This window comes from Anabrus simplex, chromosome 7, assembly GCF_040414725.1.
Source record: "Anabrus simplex isolate iqAnaSimp1 chromosome 7, ASM4041472v1, whole genome shotgun sequence".
NCBI classification, from domain to species: domain Eukaryota; kingdom Metazoa; phylum Arthropoda; class Insecta; order Orthoptera; family Tettigoniidae; genus Anabrus; species Anabrus simplex.
Window position 1 is genome coordinate 83,553,238 of NC_090271.1, and position 19,114 is coordinate 83,572,351.

Genomic DNA, 19,114 nt, shown 5'->3' on the forward strand with positions numbered 1-19,114 from the left:
GACATAGACAAAAATCTTGTAATATGTCAAAACTACTTTTCTGCTGTTATTGACTTTTGAATAAGCACTCCTCATTTGTCAGTGAAATGTATTCCATAAATTATAGTATGAAGCAATTTTATTAACATTGATAATTTTTCCTAAAAAGAATGGCCAAAAGTGATCTGTCCACACATAACATATTAAAGTACGATACTCCTCATACCAGTTTGATGGACATTTGTGGCCACATTGTTATTTCATTATTTTTTTTTCTGTTTGACATGGTGCATACATAGACTGTTTGCGATTTTGTTTCTGTATTTCTGAATTTGTAGCCCAGTTATTCCTAATTTTTGAGGTCAGAAATTAATTTTATGTTAAGTACACAGGTATGTGGTCTAATATTGAAGCGCTTCATATTTTGTAAAAATCATTAAATGATGAAAACATTTAAATTTTAGGTCGTGGTGGGACATGCTGTTAAAATCAGAACAGAGCCTTATTGTAAGCGGAGAGAGAGAGCGGTAAGAAAATTAGCTTTATTTTATAAATTTAAATGTTTAGTGTTATATCAATTACTTTCTTCTCACAATTTTTTTAACTTACAGCTTTAAGGAGCTGTTACACACTCGTTTGATTGAGTGTGGTTGGAGAGATCAGTTGCAGATGCTTTGTCGTCAGATTGTCAAAGAGAGAGGAGTACAAAATATTACAGTCGATGAACTTATCAGTGAAATCACTCCAAAAGGTAGAGGTGGGTATTATCTTTCTATTCCAGAATTTCTTTTCATAGTTGCTCTAGATCAGGGCCATCCAGCTATTGCGCTCCGAGAGCGCGCCCGCGCTCGGGGAGCACTGGGCAGTCAGACTAGCGCTCCTTCCCCTACCACCACTACAGTGTGGCAGCGAGGAGACCTGAGACAGACGATGTTCGGACCGCGCTAACTAGATACGTACGTACAGTCGTTCGTCCGACGGCTTTTGTGGGTTTGTTGACATCATATTGATAGGGCTGTTTTGCCATAACAAATATACCGCATATACGAATCGGAAGGTACTCCGATGTATGGAATATGCAGGAAACGAAATCAAGTGTTAAGTAAAGAATACAATAATGCGATTTATTCAAAACTGAAATTTGAACATACCTGAGAGGAAAATTCAACAAAATTTTACCAATATTATACCAATATTCTTAAACAATTACTCGAGTTTCTATCGCTCATCGTTGCACGGTGTTTACTTTTGGTAAGCTTAAGAACCGAAAATAAACGCTCACAAATGTACGTTGAGCCGAACATTGACAGAACTTTATATGCATGTTTATATAAAAGGGGGTATTCTTCTTGCGGAAAGCCACTATAAAATTCTTCCAAACTTCGTGACATTAGAAAGCGGTGTTTAAGACGAACATTGCACTGCAGTTCAAGCTACTCTAATTGAAATAGCTGTGGAGCACTGTCTGCACTAAGAGAAAATGTTCGAACAATTACATCTAACACCGCTTGGGGTTCTGATAATTCAGAAAATCTCTTTTCAAACTCTTCTTGTAATTGGCGAATTGCCTGCAAGTACTCATCAATGTCGGCACCTTATTTCACTGCTTCAACCAATGGAAAATGTCCTGTGTTCCTTGCACGTAACTGGTTTTCCCACAAAATCAATTTTCATTTGAACTCTTGAATTTCTTCCACCAAATAGCAGATATTGTGCTTTTCGCCCTGAAGCGATTTTTTTTTCTTTTTGCTATTGGCTTTACGTCGCACCGACACAGATATGTCTTTATGGCAACGATGGGGCAGGAAAGGGCTAGGACTGGGAAGGAAGCGGCCGTGGCCTTAATTAAGGTACAGCCCCAACATTTGTGTGAAAATGGGAAACCACGGAAAACAATCTTCAGGGCTGCCGACAGAGGGGTTCGAACCTACTATCTCCCGAATACTGGATACTGGTCGCACTTAAGCGACTGCAGCTATCGAGCTAGATAAGCGAAGTGTTCAAGGTATTCAGATGGACAGTAATGTCACTTAAAAAGGCCCAGTCCGCCACCCACTTAGGATTACGCAAAATAATTTCGGGACGCCCTTTCATGTCATAAAAGGTATCTGTTGCATTCCGCAAGCAAAAAACTCGATGAAGCACCTTCGCCTTGCTCAGCCATCTTACTTCTGCATGGTACGGGATATCCGGATACTCCACTTCGATGTCATCCACGAACTCTTTGATTTTTTTTTTTGTTGCTATTTGCTTTACGTCAAACCGACACAGGCAGGTCTTATGGCGACGATGGGACAAGAAAGGCCCAGGAATGGGAAGGAAGCGGCCGTGGCCTTTAAGGTACTAATTAAGGTTCAGCCCCAGCATTTGCCCGGTGTGAAAATGGGAAACCACGGAAAACCATCTTCAGGGCTGCCAACAGTGGGCTTCGAACCCACTATCTCCCGAATGCCAGCTCACAGCTGTGCGCCCCTAAGTGCACGGCCAACTCGCCCGGTACTCTTTGAATTAACGGCGCGTGAGTCCATGGGATCGAATAAAATTTACCACTCGCACAACTGTTCCGATTACGCCTTTAAGTTTGGCGACTTTTGCACAGATTGCCTGCTGGTGTATCAAGCACTGGATCGCCGTCATTAGGGTAGTACCGCTCTCAGTCATTTTTAATTTTACATAGCTGAGGAACCCCGTGCGTAGACTACGTAATGCAGGAGCTCCATCCGTCGTTACACTCGTGAACCGCTCCCATTTTAATCCCATTGACTCAAAAACATACTCCATTGCTTTGAAAATATCGAAACTGGTAGAAGTGTCTTTCAGAGCTACCAAGTCTAGGAAATCCTCGGTGAGCCGAATATCGTCATCCACCCTCGAATGAAAATAACGATCTGAGCTGTGTCCGCAATGTAGGTTTATTCATCGAGGGCGATGGAAAAGGATACAAAATTTGCTGCCTTCTCCATTAATTGTTGTTCCATATCAACGGCCATATTGTCTATTCTGCGAGGTACAGTGTGAGGAGAAAGAGAGATTTTGTGAAATTTCTCAACTAGCTCCATAGGACAAATACATGCCGCCGCGTCCATTAGGCACTCCTTGATTACATTCCCTTCCGCGAAGGGTTTCCCATCTTTGGCAATTTGCGACGAACATTTGTAGCTTGTTCGTAAAGTGGGTCCACCAACCTCACTCTCCTCAATCTCCTGTCAGACAAAAATACGGCAAGTCACAACTTTAGTGTTCTTCAGATAATTCAATCATTTATACATTCCCGTTTGTAAATAAGCATTTAAAAATTAAAACAATAATATCTACAGAACAGTGCTGCTTGAAATTTTCTTTCAATTCTTCCAACTTCGATTAGCGACTGGCGTCTGTCGAATCACCGTAATAATCCCTGTGGTTGGCACTGTAATGCCGTTACAAATTGTGTTTTTTTTAACATAAAATCTCTGTGGCACACTAAAAAATCGGATGCTCTCTTCGGCCCGGCGGGCAGACCGCTCGCTCAGCTAGCCAAGCTCCTCCCACCACTACCGAAACTACCTTCCCTCAAAGCGCTCGGAGCACTGGCTTGGAGCGCGGCCAGAGCGCTAGCGCTCGGGGAGCGCTGTTTGGATGGCCCTGCTCTAGATCTTGTAACTTGCAAGACATTCATGGCAGCCTAACAGACATTGGTACCACTTCTTGTTCCAATAGGTGATACCAACTGTTGTTTGGGATACAGTTACTATGGAATAGGAATTGACATCTTAGTGTATTCTGAGTGGTAGCTCTCGTGGCACTTATGTAACTAAGACTGCTAAATCCACCATGGTCCTTAAGCTATTAGTGTTAAGAACTCATAGAGACTGTGAAGTGATGTATATAGATAATTTCTTGCTTCTCTGCCCACGTTAATTTCCTCCCCTCATATGTAATGAGCATGCTTATTACTTACTTTTTGTGTCTGGTCAGTTTACATGCATAAATTATAAATCTTGTAAATTTGTTATACCGGTACTGTATTTGTATATGACTCATCCAAAATGGCTTAGAATATTCTGCTTAGGGTTGCCAGATTTTCAAGTGGCAAATAAGGAACATTTTGATTTCTTTACCTTATAGTTTGAAGACAGAACACTGCAGCCATTTAATGAATGAAAGAAGAAATCAAGGATATCTTCTTCTTATTTTCCTCAACCCTAACATTGGTGGGTAACATGCATGTCTTCCAAGTATTTCCATTCTTTTGCCAGCAGCTTCGAGTGGCAGTAGGTGTGCTTGCCTTTAATGTTATCTATAAATTGCACTCCAGGTCTTCCTTTGGTCCTTCTACCTTCCATTTTCCCTTCCAACAGGGTTGTGCACTAGTCAGAATGACAAAGCAAGTGGTAAATTAAGCTAGTTCTTCTTTTGTTCAAGGTTTCAACCGAGGTACCGGAGTTATATCCCTCGCCGGGAATAGAACCCTCACCCATTAATACTAGTGGATTCGGCTTCTAAAAGCTACTTTATTATTATTACTGTTGCTGGCATACTGTATGAGCGTCACACAGTTTCAACAGACCTTAGGTAAACTAGTGACCAATAATGTTGAGTCAAGATGTAACTTTTCAATAACACATGACACATATCCTCATGTTTGGCGGAAACATCCCAAACCTTTCCCCACTCCCTGGTGCCATCAGAAACCCCTTCCTAAACTTCTAACTGTTTGCTACACATATCCCCCTTTTCCCTGGTAATCAACCAGTATGAAGGCAATGTATCCCACCCAGAGAGATTGACACGTGACTGCCCTAAATCACATAAAACCCTGGACTCCAAAAGAAATAGGTCTCTTGTAATGTAGTCTCTTAAGAACTACCAACTGATTGAGTTGGCTGTTAGGCGTCAGGCCTCAAAACTTGTAAATAGACTTTAAATCTTCAAATGTAATAACTGTTAGTCAATTAATAAATACAACATTGGACATTTTCGTTTCATTTGGAATAAGATATATACTCAGACTCGTGGAGGACCTGCGAGGACCTAGCTTAACAACTCAACAAGCTAACCACGAACATGTTAAGCGACAAACTTAACTCCGGTACGTGTCTCATTTGCTCTTTTGTGAACATTCTCATGTGTGCCTCTATCAGTCCAAGGTTGTTCTTAACCTTTTAAGTGCTGAGTTACCAGTTGACTGTTTGGTACCTCAGTTCTGAGTTTTTTCTTCCTTTGTAATTTTTTTGTAAAATCCTGAATTTTTAACTTATCAGTGGGATGATTAGCTTAAAATGTTTGTAAACATTGGTTCTTTATAAATCTAAATGCAAATGGAAAATCCTACCCTTATGTTCAATATCATTTTGAGAGAAAACAAAATTAGAATTTTTGTGCCCATGAGTACATCACATTTATACACAGTAAAGAGCCCAAAATAAAATGATTTCCTAAAATCTGTAGGCCACTAATACATGTACCGCCGTACAAGTACATAAGTTGATATTTTAAAATACTTTCTAAATCTGGAATGTGGTAAGAGTTCATGTTTTCCACCGGTTGTTTGTGATACTGATTTATTCAACCAGCTGCACCAACTCCACTGGCACAAAAGTTTTAGAAAAATCAATGATTTTGGGCTTGTCATCAAACACTACTTGGCTCCCAGAGTCTGTTGTGAGAAACCATTTTTTTCTTCTTTTTTTAGAATTTACTTTATGTTGCACCAACACAGATCGGTCTTATGGCGACGATGAGATACGAAAGACCTAGGAGTGGGAAGGAAACGGCTGTGGCCTTAATTAAGGGGTGTGAAAGTGGGAAACCACAGAAAACCATCTTCAGGCCTGCCGACAGTGGGGCTCAAACCCAGTATCTCTGGGATGCAAGCTCACAGCTGCACGCCCCTAACCACACGGCAAACTTGCCCGGTAAACCAGAGTTCTTTCAAGAGGTTATCATATGATACTTTTCTACAATTCATTTTGAAAGAGAGGCTCTGCAAGATGTGTCATAAGTATCAGTTTTGAAATTCACTGAAGGATTGTACTTGTTTTCATTTACATAATGTCTCTCTTCAGGACCATTATGAAAATCCCTGGCGGTTTTTTCTCTTCCTCATACAAGACACTCTACTAACTTTCATCGAGCTGTCTTGGTCTCCTGGGAATCAGAGTGCTTAGCCATCTGAACTTCCAACAAGTTGAGAGCAATTTAGAAGATAACTGCTGTGTGGTGGTCCTCTTTCCAGCCTTCACGGAGAGAGGTTGTAGTTTCTTGTAGGATAAGGATAGGTCATGGTAGATCTACGTATTCTTACTTCCTAATGAGGGAAGACCCTCCAGTGTATTCTCATTCTGCCAAATTCACCATGGCCCATATCCTCACAGAGTGCGTCTATCTCTTTGACCTAATATGGTGCCTTGGCCTGGAGGAGACACTCTGATGAGCATACTGTTGATTTCATCATTTGGTTTGTGTGAGAGTAGATTAATCAAGAGCATATACATTTCAAGCATTCAATTACTCAGTGTTTATGTCATGTTCAACTTAATAAAATAATTCTTGTTTTATTAAAAAGTTTAAAATAATCTGTTTTTAAATTTCCCCATTGAATAAATAGTTTTATTTTATTTTAATTTTTGTTTCCACTTTACTTGTTTAGAGAGGATGGTTACCTAATCATACTTCTTCTTAAAACAAATATCACAACCCCCATCTTCATAGAAATTATAGACATAATTTTGTTTTTAAGCCATCCTGTTCTGAAGGTTTCATCATTGATCCAACAGTTAGATTTGAGACCAATGAAAACCAGCCAGAAGAGGTCGATGCGGGAAAAAAAAGAAGAATTTATGAAGAAGCGGTGGACTTCTATAAACAAAAGTATAAGCTCTCGTCCATCTCTGTATTCGGCTTGATGTTAGGTGCTCAAGAAACCATACCTAAATTTTTTGTCAACTTCTGCAATACCTTTGGGCTGAATGAGAGATGTCATCTATAACATCGCCATTACCACACTCAAGAAGTCCATCATGATCTTCAAGAACCATTCTTGCAGACCTCAAATAAATGTTTGACGAGCCTCACTCTTTTGCCTACACTTAACCTTGTTATGATCTCATTATCTACTCTCTCTCTATCCATTATTGTTAAGGTACTCTTTGTCCTTGGGCAACCTGCAGCTGTTGCAGGAAGATTGTATAATAAATAGTTCTTTTATTCATTTTTAATTTTAATGTCACACCGACTCAGACAGGTCTTATCCTTACACTGCTTGAAGTTTTTACACCCACAACTCTGACGTAGAAAAATTATTACAGGGTGATTAGATATGTAACAACACATTGACAACAGATTTTTGATGTATTTGATCATATGAGAAGAAGTATTGTTTATTACTCGTAAGAACATAGAAAACTAAAACGTAATTTTTAAACAATTAAGAGAGATTTATTACACTGATGGAATTGGAAAATAATAGCTTGCCCAAGTGGATAGATCATGTCCACAGTTCAACTGATGTGATAGCCTTTGAAACAATCTGCATTCTCTTTCAAACACATTGCAGCTCGGTCATGGCATTAACAGCTGCTAATTCCAGATGACCACCAGCCATAAGACATTCACCTCCCTGTGGTAGAGAGGGGACAAATATTTTATATGCAGGCGGCTATCGAATGAAGGGACTGATTATCTCCTGGTATAAGGAGATCCCCTATACCAAGTGCCAACAGTCTCTTTGAGAGTGGATAAGCGGGTATGGGTAAGGGCACTCTATTGGCCTGGGGACAAGAAATTATTCCCAATGGCGGAGGAACCAGTTGGTCAATGACATTAGGATGCAGGAGGCAACGGGAAACCACATGGCATGGCTACAACGTCAAGATTAGAGCTGGCCGTGTGGATCATCTACCTCCGTTTGGAGACGACGTCTTAAGAAGAAGATCCATCCATACTTCACATCACAGCCTGCATGGTTGCTAGGTAACATTGTCTGGCCATCCATCTATAATTTACAACACAGCCTGCATTATGGCCAGGAGATCACCAACTGTTGATAGTTTGGCTGCCAGTGAGTTACTGTTGCTCGCTTAGCACCACCCAGGGGACATGTGTAGGGTATTGAGGAGGTAATTCCTACGGACGTGAGCAACGATCATCAACTTTTCAATACCGTCTTCAATATAAATGATCATTGGAAAAAAAAATGGATCCAACATGCACCACCAGACATTATAACTGTTTTAAATACCCAAACTAAACCAGCTGGTTTTGATCTGCCTCGACATACGTGGAAAACTGCCAACAGGATTCGTACAAACCATGGAGTATGTAATGACTTCCTCTACAAATGGAATAAAATTTCTGATCCATCTTGTATTTGTGGAGCGACTCCCCAGACCATCCAACACGTTCTATCGTTGACTCCAGAGGCTGTTAACTGGATAAACAAATTGACTCTCACTATATAAGTGCATACACTGTCATTGTATACTCTGTTTCATGTCTAATAGTAATAAGGCCCTAGTTATTTTAATATATGATTTATATATTGTTGTATATTCCAATGTGTTGCCATATGCTAAATAAATAAATAACACAGCCTGCAGGGTTGCTAGGTAACATTGTCTGGCCATCCATCCACACTTTACATTACAGCCTGCATGGTTATTAGGTAACATAGTCTGGCCATCCATCCATACCTTACATCACAGCTTGCACAGGTACTAGGGTTACACTTACGTCAAGCTCATTTCCATAACACAATTTTCAGATGATCCCCAGCCATAACACATATATGTCAAAAGGAATTACTAATATATTTGCTAAAGATAAACAACTCCATCTTGTAAGAACACAATACTTATGGTATTATTATTATTATTATTATCATCATCATCATCATTATTATTATTATTATTATTATTATTATTATTATTAAGGCATTAAGATATAAGATATAATCATCAAATAGAACACTATCAAGAAGTACTTCAAGTCATTGATGCACATAACCTTCAAACATGCATATGTAAAGAAATGCTTTAGTTGCATGATGTAGCAAAAACAATACATTCATATTTCATTATTTTATAGTGACATGCATTGTAAGTTGAACATTATTAGATGTTTATGTTAAAAAATAAATATGTTGTGGACAGGGCAGTAATTTTGTTAAACTGCAGTCATCAGCGAATCACCTAGAATTATATTTCAGTGCTACTCCTGCATGCACAGCCACCATGACACAAGTCCAACTGCCTCAGGCAAAGATAACACAGCACGTAGATTGAGAAAATTATTGCCCGTAGCCCCCTGTAGCTTTATTTCTGGAAGTACAGATGTCAAAGATATTTTGTACATTGTTAGGTTTGCCATCTTTTAGCATGTTACTAAACTGCAGTATGCAGTGTAGGGTTAAGGTGATGGTGGAATTGGACTGGGATGGAAATGACCATGGCATTAAGCTACAATTTCAGCATTTGCCTGGTGTGAAAATGAGACACCACAGATAACCATCTTCAGGTTGGCTGATAGTGGGTTCAAATGGAAGCTGACAGCTACACGGCCCAAACAGTGCTGCTATGTCACTATTCTTTGAAATATTTTTTACGCCCAATACAATTTATACAATTCTTGTATCCATGTTCACAATTTGTAATTTCTTGTTTGTGATATTATTTCCTGGTATGAATATCATCCTGTGCACGGTGTGAATTTTGCCAGTGGATTTATTTCAGGAATTCATGCTTGCAGCCCTGTATACTTGCCAGATATATTGCTAGCACTATCCACACCCTATAACTCCTTATGGGTGGCGACATAAAATACATCCACAGTTTGCTGTGCCTGTTGTAAGAGACAACTAAAAGGGGCAATCTTTGCAAGACTCTGGCTTGTGATTTGGTATTTGTAAATTTTGCCCTCTGTGGGTGGGAGGTTGTGAATACATCCACAGGGTCATGTGGCCATTGGTTCTCTCTTGAGGGTTGTTTAAACTGATTCAAAATTTAAATTTGTATGCTGTTTGGGCAAAGGCCACTTACGTATGCACCTACGTCCTAAAGCCCTGATGGTATCCACAGCCTGTTGGGTGGAAGTGTCATGTACGCTGCAGTAGTATCCACCTGAGACAGATTCCTGCACAGCCAAATGCATATGTACAATAAAACCTCGTTAATTCGAAGTCATTGGGACGCAACAATCGGACTTCAAATTACGTGATTTCGAATTAACCACCAATTTAATGTCAAATTTTACTTTATACATTTATCTCAGTAATTCATAATCTAAAAATACCAAAATATCAATCGGAATACAAAATATTACGTAACACGCTAGCCTACTACCCCCACCGTAATTCACGTCCTCCCGACCAGTGCCCTCTAGCTACCGCCACCACCCCTACCCCTACATAACACGCTCCGCCTCTCCGCTAGGGCTCACGGTCTGTTGCCTGTCATTTCGCAAGGCAGTTCCTCTTCAACTTTACTTTTGTCACCTTGGTGCTTAAGGTGAGTTTCTATTTACAAAAAGGAATTCTCTTTGTCTCTGCTTCCGTCGCGCTAATACGCAATATATTTTCTTCTCTTAGTTCCGTCTTGGTTCGAGATCTTTCTAGATCCACCAAAATCCTTTCAAACATATTGTTTTTTCAAGAAATCTCGTCCATCAGTCTACAATTCTCAAATCTATGCATATTTATGGATACAACAATCAAAATATAAGATCAGTATTATGTGACACATATTCTAATATAATTAATTTTACTCTATCCACATAAGATATCAGTCACTAAACTCTAGATACTATCAAGGCAAACTCGAACATTCTACATAGTTTATTAACATATATTCTATTAGGAACTGTTTTTACCAAAAAATTGGTTGCTGCAATCTGACTGTCTCCACGCGTATAATGACTTTTAATATTCTAAAATGAAATCAGCCAATTTTACTGTATGTTAAAAATACAGTTGAACCTGACTTATACATATATCAAGAGGAAGAGATAAAACTACTTATAACTCAGAATTACTTAGAAATCAGACTTACACAATACATCACATATTTACTGAAAAACCATTGGAATAAACCTACATGTGTAAATCCTTGCAATTAATAAATACATTAAGACAGAAAATATTATTTTGAACTTGGTCCAGCCTTAAAGAAATCAGATAGTTTGGCTCGTTTCACTTTTCTTGCATTAAGAGTATAAACCTCCTTTTTCAAACTTAGTAATGATTTCAAACCAATTTCACTACAAATTTAGCACTGATGTAACACCTACACACATCGATTGCACTTAACTCTAGATACTATCAAGGCAAACTCGAACATTCTACATAGTTTATTAACATATATTCTATTAGGAACTGTTTTTACCAAAAAATTGGTTGCTGCAATCTGACTGTCTCCAGTAGTTCAGGTGTTTCAAGATTCAAGTCGTTATTTCCATATCCATCACAGTCACTATCGCTTGTAGCTGGTCCATCACCACCGTGTTGTTGGCATACATCAGCAATAATCTCTTCATCCTAGTTCTCCACATACAGTCAGATTATCATTGGAATGCACAAAAGTACCAATTGTACAAACTCCGGTAGCGTTAGCGTTAGCTCATTGCCAGACAAAACGCCGTCCCCATAATCATCATTTGAGGCAGCCTCTTTTAGTAAGACACCAGCTCTGTGGAAACAGTTGCTGATGTGGAGGATGACACCTGCTTCCAGGCAGCCAAAATAAAGTCCATGGCTTGAAGAAAATTAATGGAGAGAGGTTCACGTCCTGCATCACTCAGTGTTATTAAATGTTGAACCAGCATTTTTCTATAATGCACTTTGAAATTTGCAATGATGCCCAAATCAAGTGGTTGTATAACACTGGCACAGTTAGGAGGAAAAACTTCCACTCGGACATTCTCCAGAACGATATGAAGTGGATGTGCTGCACGTCGATCCATAAGAAGGATCTTCTTCTGTTTCTTTTTCATTTTAATTTCCAGTTTTTTTCAACCACTGTTCCATTAGAAGCATAGCCATCCAGAAATTTCTGTTGGATTCATATTCCGTAAGTTTTGTTTTCTCACCCTTAAAACACCTCAGATTTTTCGATTTTCCTATCATAAGTGGAGGAAGTTTGTCAAATCCATCTGCATTGGTGGCGAGAAGTACTGTTACACGAATTTTACTTTTCTTCCATCTATGGCATGAGTCACCTTTTTCAGCTAATGTTTTATTAGGAAGGAGATTGTAGAATAGGCTGGTCTCATCACAATTGTATATGTTTGGAGGCTGATAATCGCTTGCGATACCCAGCAGAACCTCTTCTTTCCAGTGTTGCACCGTGACGTCGTCCACAGTTTTTGAGTCACCGCAAATTGTTCTCCTTGTGATTCCATTACGATTTTTAAATTTTTGCAACCATCGTGATGAAGCCTTGAAATCAGCAGTGATACTGATCATTTTAGCTAAATCTATCGCCTTTGCCTTCAGCATGTTGCCACTAATTGGTAGAGCTTTTGCTGATGGCTGCGCTTTGCTGATTTTGAACCCAGTTTTAAGAACTTATCCAAAATAGCGTTTCTTTTACTGATGACTGTATATAGTGTGGTATAAGCAATCCCTAAATCTGAAGCAATTTCAGTTTTTGTTTTGTGTGGATTAGCCTCCATATGACGTATACATTTTACTTTTCCATCTAGGGTATAACTTTTACTTTTTCTGTTCTCCATGGCTAATCAAAAGCAATTGAATGACAAAACTACTGTTCAACAGTAAACACCAGATACCAGCATCGCGGACATTTTACTTCTCCGTTGTTCCCACGAAAGAAATTCTCATATTCAAACAAATTTACTGTATTTTCTTTTTTTTTTCCGCACCAAAACTGCCCACTTTGCTTGTAATGTATCTTAATCTCTGGCGGCTTTGTGAAGGTCAAAAACGACGAACGTAGAGGAGGAGCTAGATAGAGAGCGAAGGGGACTCATTCGGTTGGCCTTTGTTCAGCCACCAGTAAGTAAGGGTCAACATTGTCACTCGGCGAAACTCTTTGTGTTTTGTTTCAGCACCGAAACCCCCTATGCCGACAAAGAGGAAACTTTGTGAATACAGTAGTTTCTTTAAAAAAAGCACATGATGATTACTATTAAGCAAAACTCAGTTATATTTCACCGACACTTAATACGTATAACAGCGAATTACATGTAAACGGATAACGTATAAATAAGGTTTAATTAACATGCTTTTAAATTACATTTTGCCGGGACCTAAAGGAAATAATGTACAAATACGAATTACACAGAACAGAGTTACGTATAAAGCAGGTTCAACTGGAATTTTAAAAATGTATGTAATTCGATGGGACCAATTGAATACCCTTAATGTTCAATCAAGTTATATTTTATGAAAAAGTTTTTTTTACCAAAACTCAATGCTGTAATCAACCTTTCATAACATCTACAAGCAATCTGACAATGTAATTTACTATTTTTATATTCAAAAGATTGTATGATATTTATGACTTGTATTGTATCTCATAAGAATTATTCTAGTCTTTGTATTTTAAATATACAAGATTTATGGTGTACACCCAATACGAAAACTTAGTTTAAGAACAACGGTTCAAGTTGTACATACAAAATTTTTTAAAATTATGTTAGCATAGTTTTCTAAATGCCTTGTAACAATTTTCTTAGGCTGATGATGGCAAGTATAGTTGCTGAAACCAGTCCCAATAATGAGATCAAATAAATATGTGACGTATTAATAACTTCACAATTTTTTAGTATTGAATAGGTGGAACCACTTACCCATATTTCTTAATGTTAACTGCCAACACGTAATTCGGAAATGCCAACCCTTGCGGCGTCACAATATATTCTACGATCCGTCACTGCATGCAATTAACCTTGATTCACAGTTTAAACCTCTCAAATGCCATGGGAAAAAAATATTTCCAAAATGTATCCAACTAGGTGCATTTACAGTATTCAAATAATGCACTTGGATAACTCACTGGCAAACATAACCTCACACAGTGAAATTGAAAGAAGATAGTATTCAGAGATGAGGTGAAATCTATACTGGCTTTCCTGTGGAAGTGCTTTATTCATTGGATTACTATACTGTATGTATTTTAGATGCCTTGTACTTCCACGCATCATATCCAATGCCCTTAAAACTTTGCGACTTATCAAACTTTCCTATGACAAGGGGAGAAAGTCTCTCCCTTCCGTCCACATTACAACAACGGTACAATGATTATATGTGTATGATTTCCCGCTATGGCACTTCTAAGACCCATTAATGCATGCAATCACCTTGATTCTCAGTTTAAACTTTACAAATGCCATGGAAAACACTATTTCAGAAATGTATCCAACAAGGTGCATTTACATTATTCAAATAATGCACTTGGATAAAACAATGGCAAACATAACCTCACGCAATGAAAGGAAAAAAAACCACAATTCAAAGACGAGGACAAATAATTACGATTCCACTCGTACTTAGCAGATATGAAGCACACTGTAGACACGCCGAAGTGGGTGAAAGTGCGGAAAGTTAACCCTGCACGTTCCGGAAGATGTGTTCTTTCATGACGCAGAGAAATTTTGAATTTAAATTACTCTGTAAAGAACTTTTTTTTTTCAAAATGTAAGGGCAGTTTCGAATTAAAGTCTGTTTTGGTAACGCGACCGACATTGTTCTTCGAATTATGAATTATCCGTATTCCAAATTAAACAATTTAAATAACATGCAAAACTGTGCCTCATGTTTCTGGGAACGAGAGCTGCTTCAAATTAGGCAAGATTTTGAATTAACCGATTTTGAATTATCGAGGTTCTACTGTATATGTTATGGGGTGCTGCCCGTGATTGGAGTCAGTGGCATCGGGGAGGATAATTTTGGACAGGGCTTTGAAAAGCGAAACCTGTCCAGGGTGGTCTGCCACTCGTCTTTAACATTTGATTCCCTTAGGGAAATGCTCAGCAGATGAGAGACAAATGTGGTTGCAGCGACAAGGCCTTGCCTTTAGGATATGAATGAATGAGGGTGGCAACACCCTGGGATTTTTTTTTTTTTTGCTAGTGGCTTTACATCACACCGACACAGATAGGTCCTATGGCGACGATGGGATAGGAAAGGGCTGGGAGTTGGAAGGAAGCGGCCGTGGTCTTAAGTAAGGTACAGCCCCAGCCAACTCGCCTGGTACACCCTGGGAACTACTGCAGCTTGAAAGTTTGATGGAAATGACTTCAAGCTGGTCAACTAGTAGTCATGTTGAAAGTGTATGCAATGAACTTGAGGACTTTATATGCAATTGGAGTTTGTTACTGAAGGTGCACATTGCAGCTCAAGCTGATTGGTTGCTCATATAGTGTCAGTTTGACAAACACCCTGTCAAAGTCAAAGAGCACAAGTCTTTCAGTTTGGTTTTTGGAGTGATCTACCACAACCTAATCTTGAACACTGATGATGAATTGATGGAAGATATGAAGAACTTTGGCATGACACACATTAGGTGCATTACTTGCAAAGTCAAGCAAATTGTTAATGTTGCCAGAGAAAGTAACAGCCTATTGTTGTGACGTGATGCTGTCTATTTCAGTGAGAAAAAAATTCTAGGTGATAAAGGCCCTTGGAAGTGCCATAAGTTTGATTTCTTGAATGCTCCTGCTCAGACACTAGATGTCTGTTCATTATTTCTTCCAGTTGCACCTGTGAAGATAACTCTGCCCAAAGTGGCAGTTGCTCCATTTAGCAACTTCACAGCGCCAGATGGAGCATGTGAACCAAAGTCAGTGCACTCTCCTTATTGGAGGATCCCTTGCTGGTTTTCACGACCTTCTATGCTTCTGAAACCTCATCAGGCCATGAAATGATAGAGGTTGAATGTTCACCTCCATCTTCGTATGGAGACGGAAGCAGTCTGTAGACTTGAAAGAATCTTGCCTTGTGAAACCAAAGACAATATAATAAAGTAGAAGACAAGTAAACAAGAGTCCACACACTGTTATGGTGTAACTGTGATGGTTATGACAGGTGTATTACTGTGCTGCACCAGCTGATCAGTTAGTTCACAACAAGTATAGTCTGTGTATAAGAAACAAATCTCAGACCAGAATATACTCAACATACATACATACATACATACATACATACATACATACATACATTATCACTATAGACTGTTATGCTTTTCAGCGTTCAGTCTGCAAGCCTCTGTGAATGTACTGAACATCGCCATAAACCTCTATTTGCAATTCTCATTTAGTTCTATACCTCTTATCTTTAAATTGTTAGAAACTGAGTCTAACCATCATTGTCTTGGTCTCCCTCTACTTCTCTTATCCTTCATAACAGAGTCCATTATTCTCCTAGGTAACTTATCCTCCTTCATTCGCCTCACATGACTCCACCCCCGAAGCCGGTTTATGCGTACAGCTTCATCGATCGAGTTCATTCCTAAATTAGCCTTTATCTCCTCATTCTGAGTACCCTCCTGCCAATGTTCCCATCTGTTTGTACCAGCAATCATTCTCACTACTTTGAAGTCTGTTACTTCTAACTATGCATAAGATATCCAGAGTCCACTCAGCTTTCGTTCCTGTAAAGCAAAGTTGGTCTGAAAACAGACCGATGTAACGATAGTTTCATCTGGGAGCTGACTATCTTCTTACAGAATACTGTTGATCACAACTGTGAGCTCACTGCATTAGCTTTACTACACCTTGATTCAGTCTCACTATATTACCATCCTGGGAGAACACACTACCTAAATACTTGAAATTATCGACCTGTTCTAGCTTTGTATCACCAATCTGATATTCAATTCTATTGAATTTCTTACCTACTGACATCAATTTAGTCTTCGAAAGGCTAATTTTCATCCATACTCATTGCACCTATTTTCAAGTTCAAAGATATTACACTGCAGGCTTTTGGCACAATCTGCTATTAAGACCAAGTCGTCAGCATAGGCCAGACTGCTTACTACATTTCCACCTAACTGAATCCCTCCCTGCCATTTTATATCTTTCAGCAGATGATTTATGTAAACTACGAACAGCAAAGGTGAAAGATTACAGCCTTGTCTAACCCCTGTAAGTACCCTGAACCAAGAACCCATTCTACCATCAATTCTCACTGAAGCCCAATTGTCAACATAAATGCCTTTGGGTGATTTTAATAATCTATCTTTAATTCCATAGTCGCCCAGTATGGCAAATATCTTTTCCCTCGGTACCCTGTCATAAGCTTTCTCTAGATCTACGAAACAAACACAACTGCCTATTCCTCTCGTAGCATTTTTCAATTACCTGGCGGATACTGAAAATCTGATACTGACAGCCCCTCTGTGGTCTGAAACCACACTGGTTTTCATCCAACTTCCTCTCAACGACTGATCGCACCCTCCCTTCCAAGATGCCAGTGAATACTTTGCCTGGTATACTAATCAATGAGATACCTTGATAGTTGTTGCAATCCTTCCTGTTCCCTTGCTAATAGATAGGTGCAATTACTGCTTTTGTCCAATCTGAAGGTACCTTACCAACACTCCATGGCAATTTTACTACTCTATGAAGCCATTTCATCCCTGCCTTCCCACTATACTTCTCCATTTCAGGTCTGATTTCATCTATTCCTGCTGCTTTATGACAATGGAGTTTATTTACCATCCTTTCTACTTCCAAGCATAATTTCACCAACATCATTTTCCTCCTCCCTATGAGCTTGGCTGTTCGCAACAGCACCTGGAAGGTTTCCTTTTACGTTGAACAGGTGTTGAAAATATTCCCTCCATCTCTCCAGTGATTCCCTGGGATCTATTATGAGTTCACCTGAGTTCATTTCCTTTTCCCCTCCTTTCTTAAGATTCTTTATTACTGTCCAGAAAGGTTTCCCTGTTGCTTGACCTAGCCTTTCCAGGTTATTACCAAAATCTTCCCACATCTTCTTTTTGGATTCAACAACTATTTGTTTCGCTCTGTTTCTTTTTCTACATCCAGATTCCTATCTGCCTTGGCCCTTGTTTAGAGCCATTTCTGATAAGTCTTCTTTATACGTTTACAACCTGCTCTCACTTCATCATTCCACTAGGATGTTCGCCTTTTCCCATCTTTACACACAGTTGTTCCTAGACATTCCCTTGCTGTTTCTACTACAGCATCTCTGTATGCCACCCCTTCTCTTTCTAATAGCTTTCTGTGCATGTATGTCAGTTTGTTTATTATGAAGATTACATGAAAATATGCTTACTGTATAACTTGCAATGAAGAAATAAAAATGTTTTTCTCTTTGACTGTAAGGTGCATAAAGGACACTCACTTTTCATGTTATAATAATGGGCAACTTGCGTCGCACCTCTATATTTACCACTCTTAAGTATGTGCTAATATGGCTTATATCTAAATATGACACAGGGACTGTGTAAATAAGGCCAACAGCCTGCTATGCTTATAATTGCTGTGGATGCTCACAATGTTTCTAACATGCTGCTTTCTTATACAAATGATAGGGTTTCATTTCCATTTGACAGGCCTGGGACTCCTTGCATACGCTCCTCTATTCCACAGTCATATGCAGCACTTTCATGGAAACCCCATGTTTTTAGTGTGTAGCCACACCTCCCTTGTCCGGTTTGAGTTTTGATTGTTTGCATCAGATGGCAGAGGTGAATGAAATCCCTCAACCTTGCTTGGTTGTGTCTTGAATGAGTGTGGCATTTGTGGTAGATTTTCATTAAAGCGTTTTCTCCATTTGGGGATAACAGTAAAGGTGCCAGTGGAGTGATGATCTGTCTATGGTAGTTTGCGTACTTTTAGTGTGTACTTGGTGGATTCTGCAGAGTACTGTACTGGAGAGAGCTTTCGTGCAACTCTTGACTTCTTTAACATTTGCGCCATGGCTGCTTTTCTTCTGACGTCTGGAGGAGCAGTATTTGGTAAAACAAATAACTACTGAATGGGAGGGGATTTGACGGATTCCTCACATACATAATGTGTGGATACTGGTCAGATTTAGAAGAGGAGAGTTTCAAAGCCAAGTGGCATTTTCACTGACTTCACACCCAAGTTGACCGTGGTTGAATCCCATATAGGTGGGATCTTTGGAATGAAATATCATCTTCCTGTATTTACTGGATATCCCGTAACG

At 39.2% G+C, this 19,114-nt stretch overlaps 1 protein-coding gene across 4 annotated transcripts in view; it reads left to right on the forward strand.

The window, feature by feature from the left end:
* The window catches only part of LOC136876918 (transcription and mRNA export factor ENY2-like), a 30,880-nt gene that overhangs the window by 11,403 nt on the left and 363 nt on the right, over positions 1–19,114 (forward strand). For all 4 annotated transcript variants that reach the window (XM_068228589.1, XM_068228587.1, XM_068228586.1 and 1 more), the window contains exons 2-3: positions 444–506; positions 591–736. In XM_068228589.1, coding sequence (XP_068084690.1) covers positions 457–506; positions 591–736 — 196 coding nt within the window. In that variant the 5' untranslated portion in view covers positions 444–456. The remainder of the gene's footprint in view (positions 1–443; positions 507–590; positions 737–19,114) is intronic.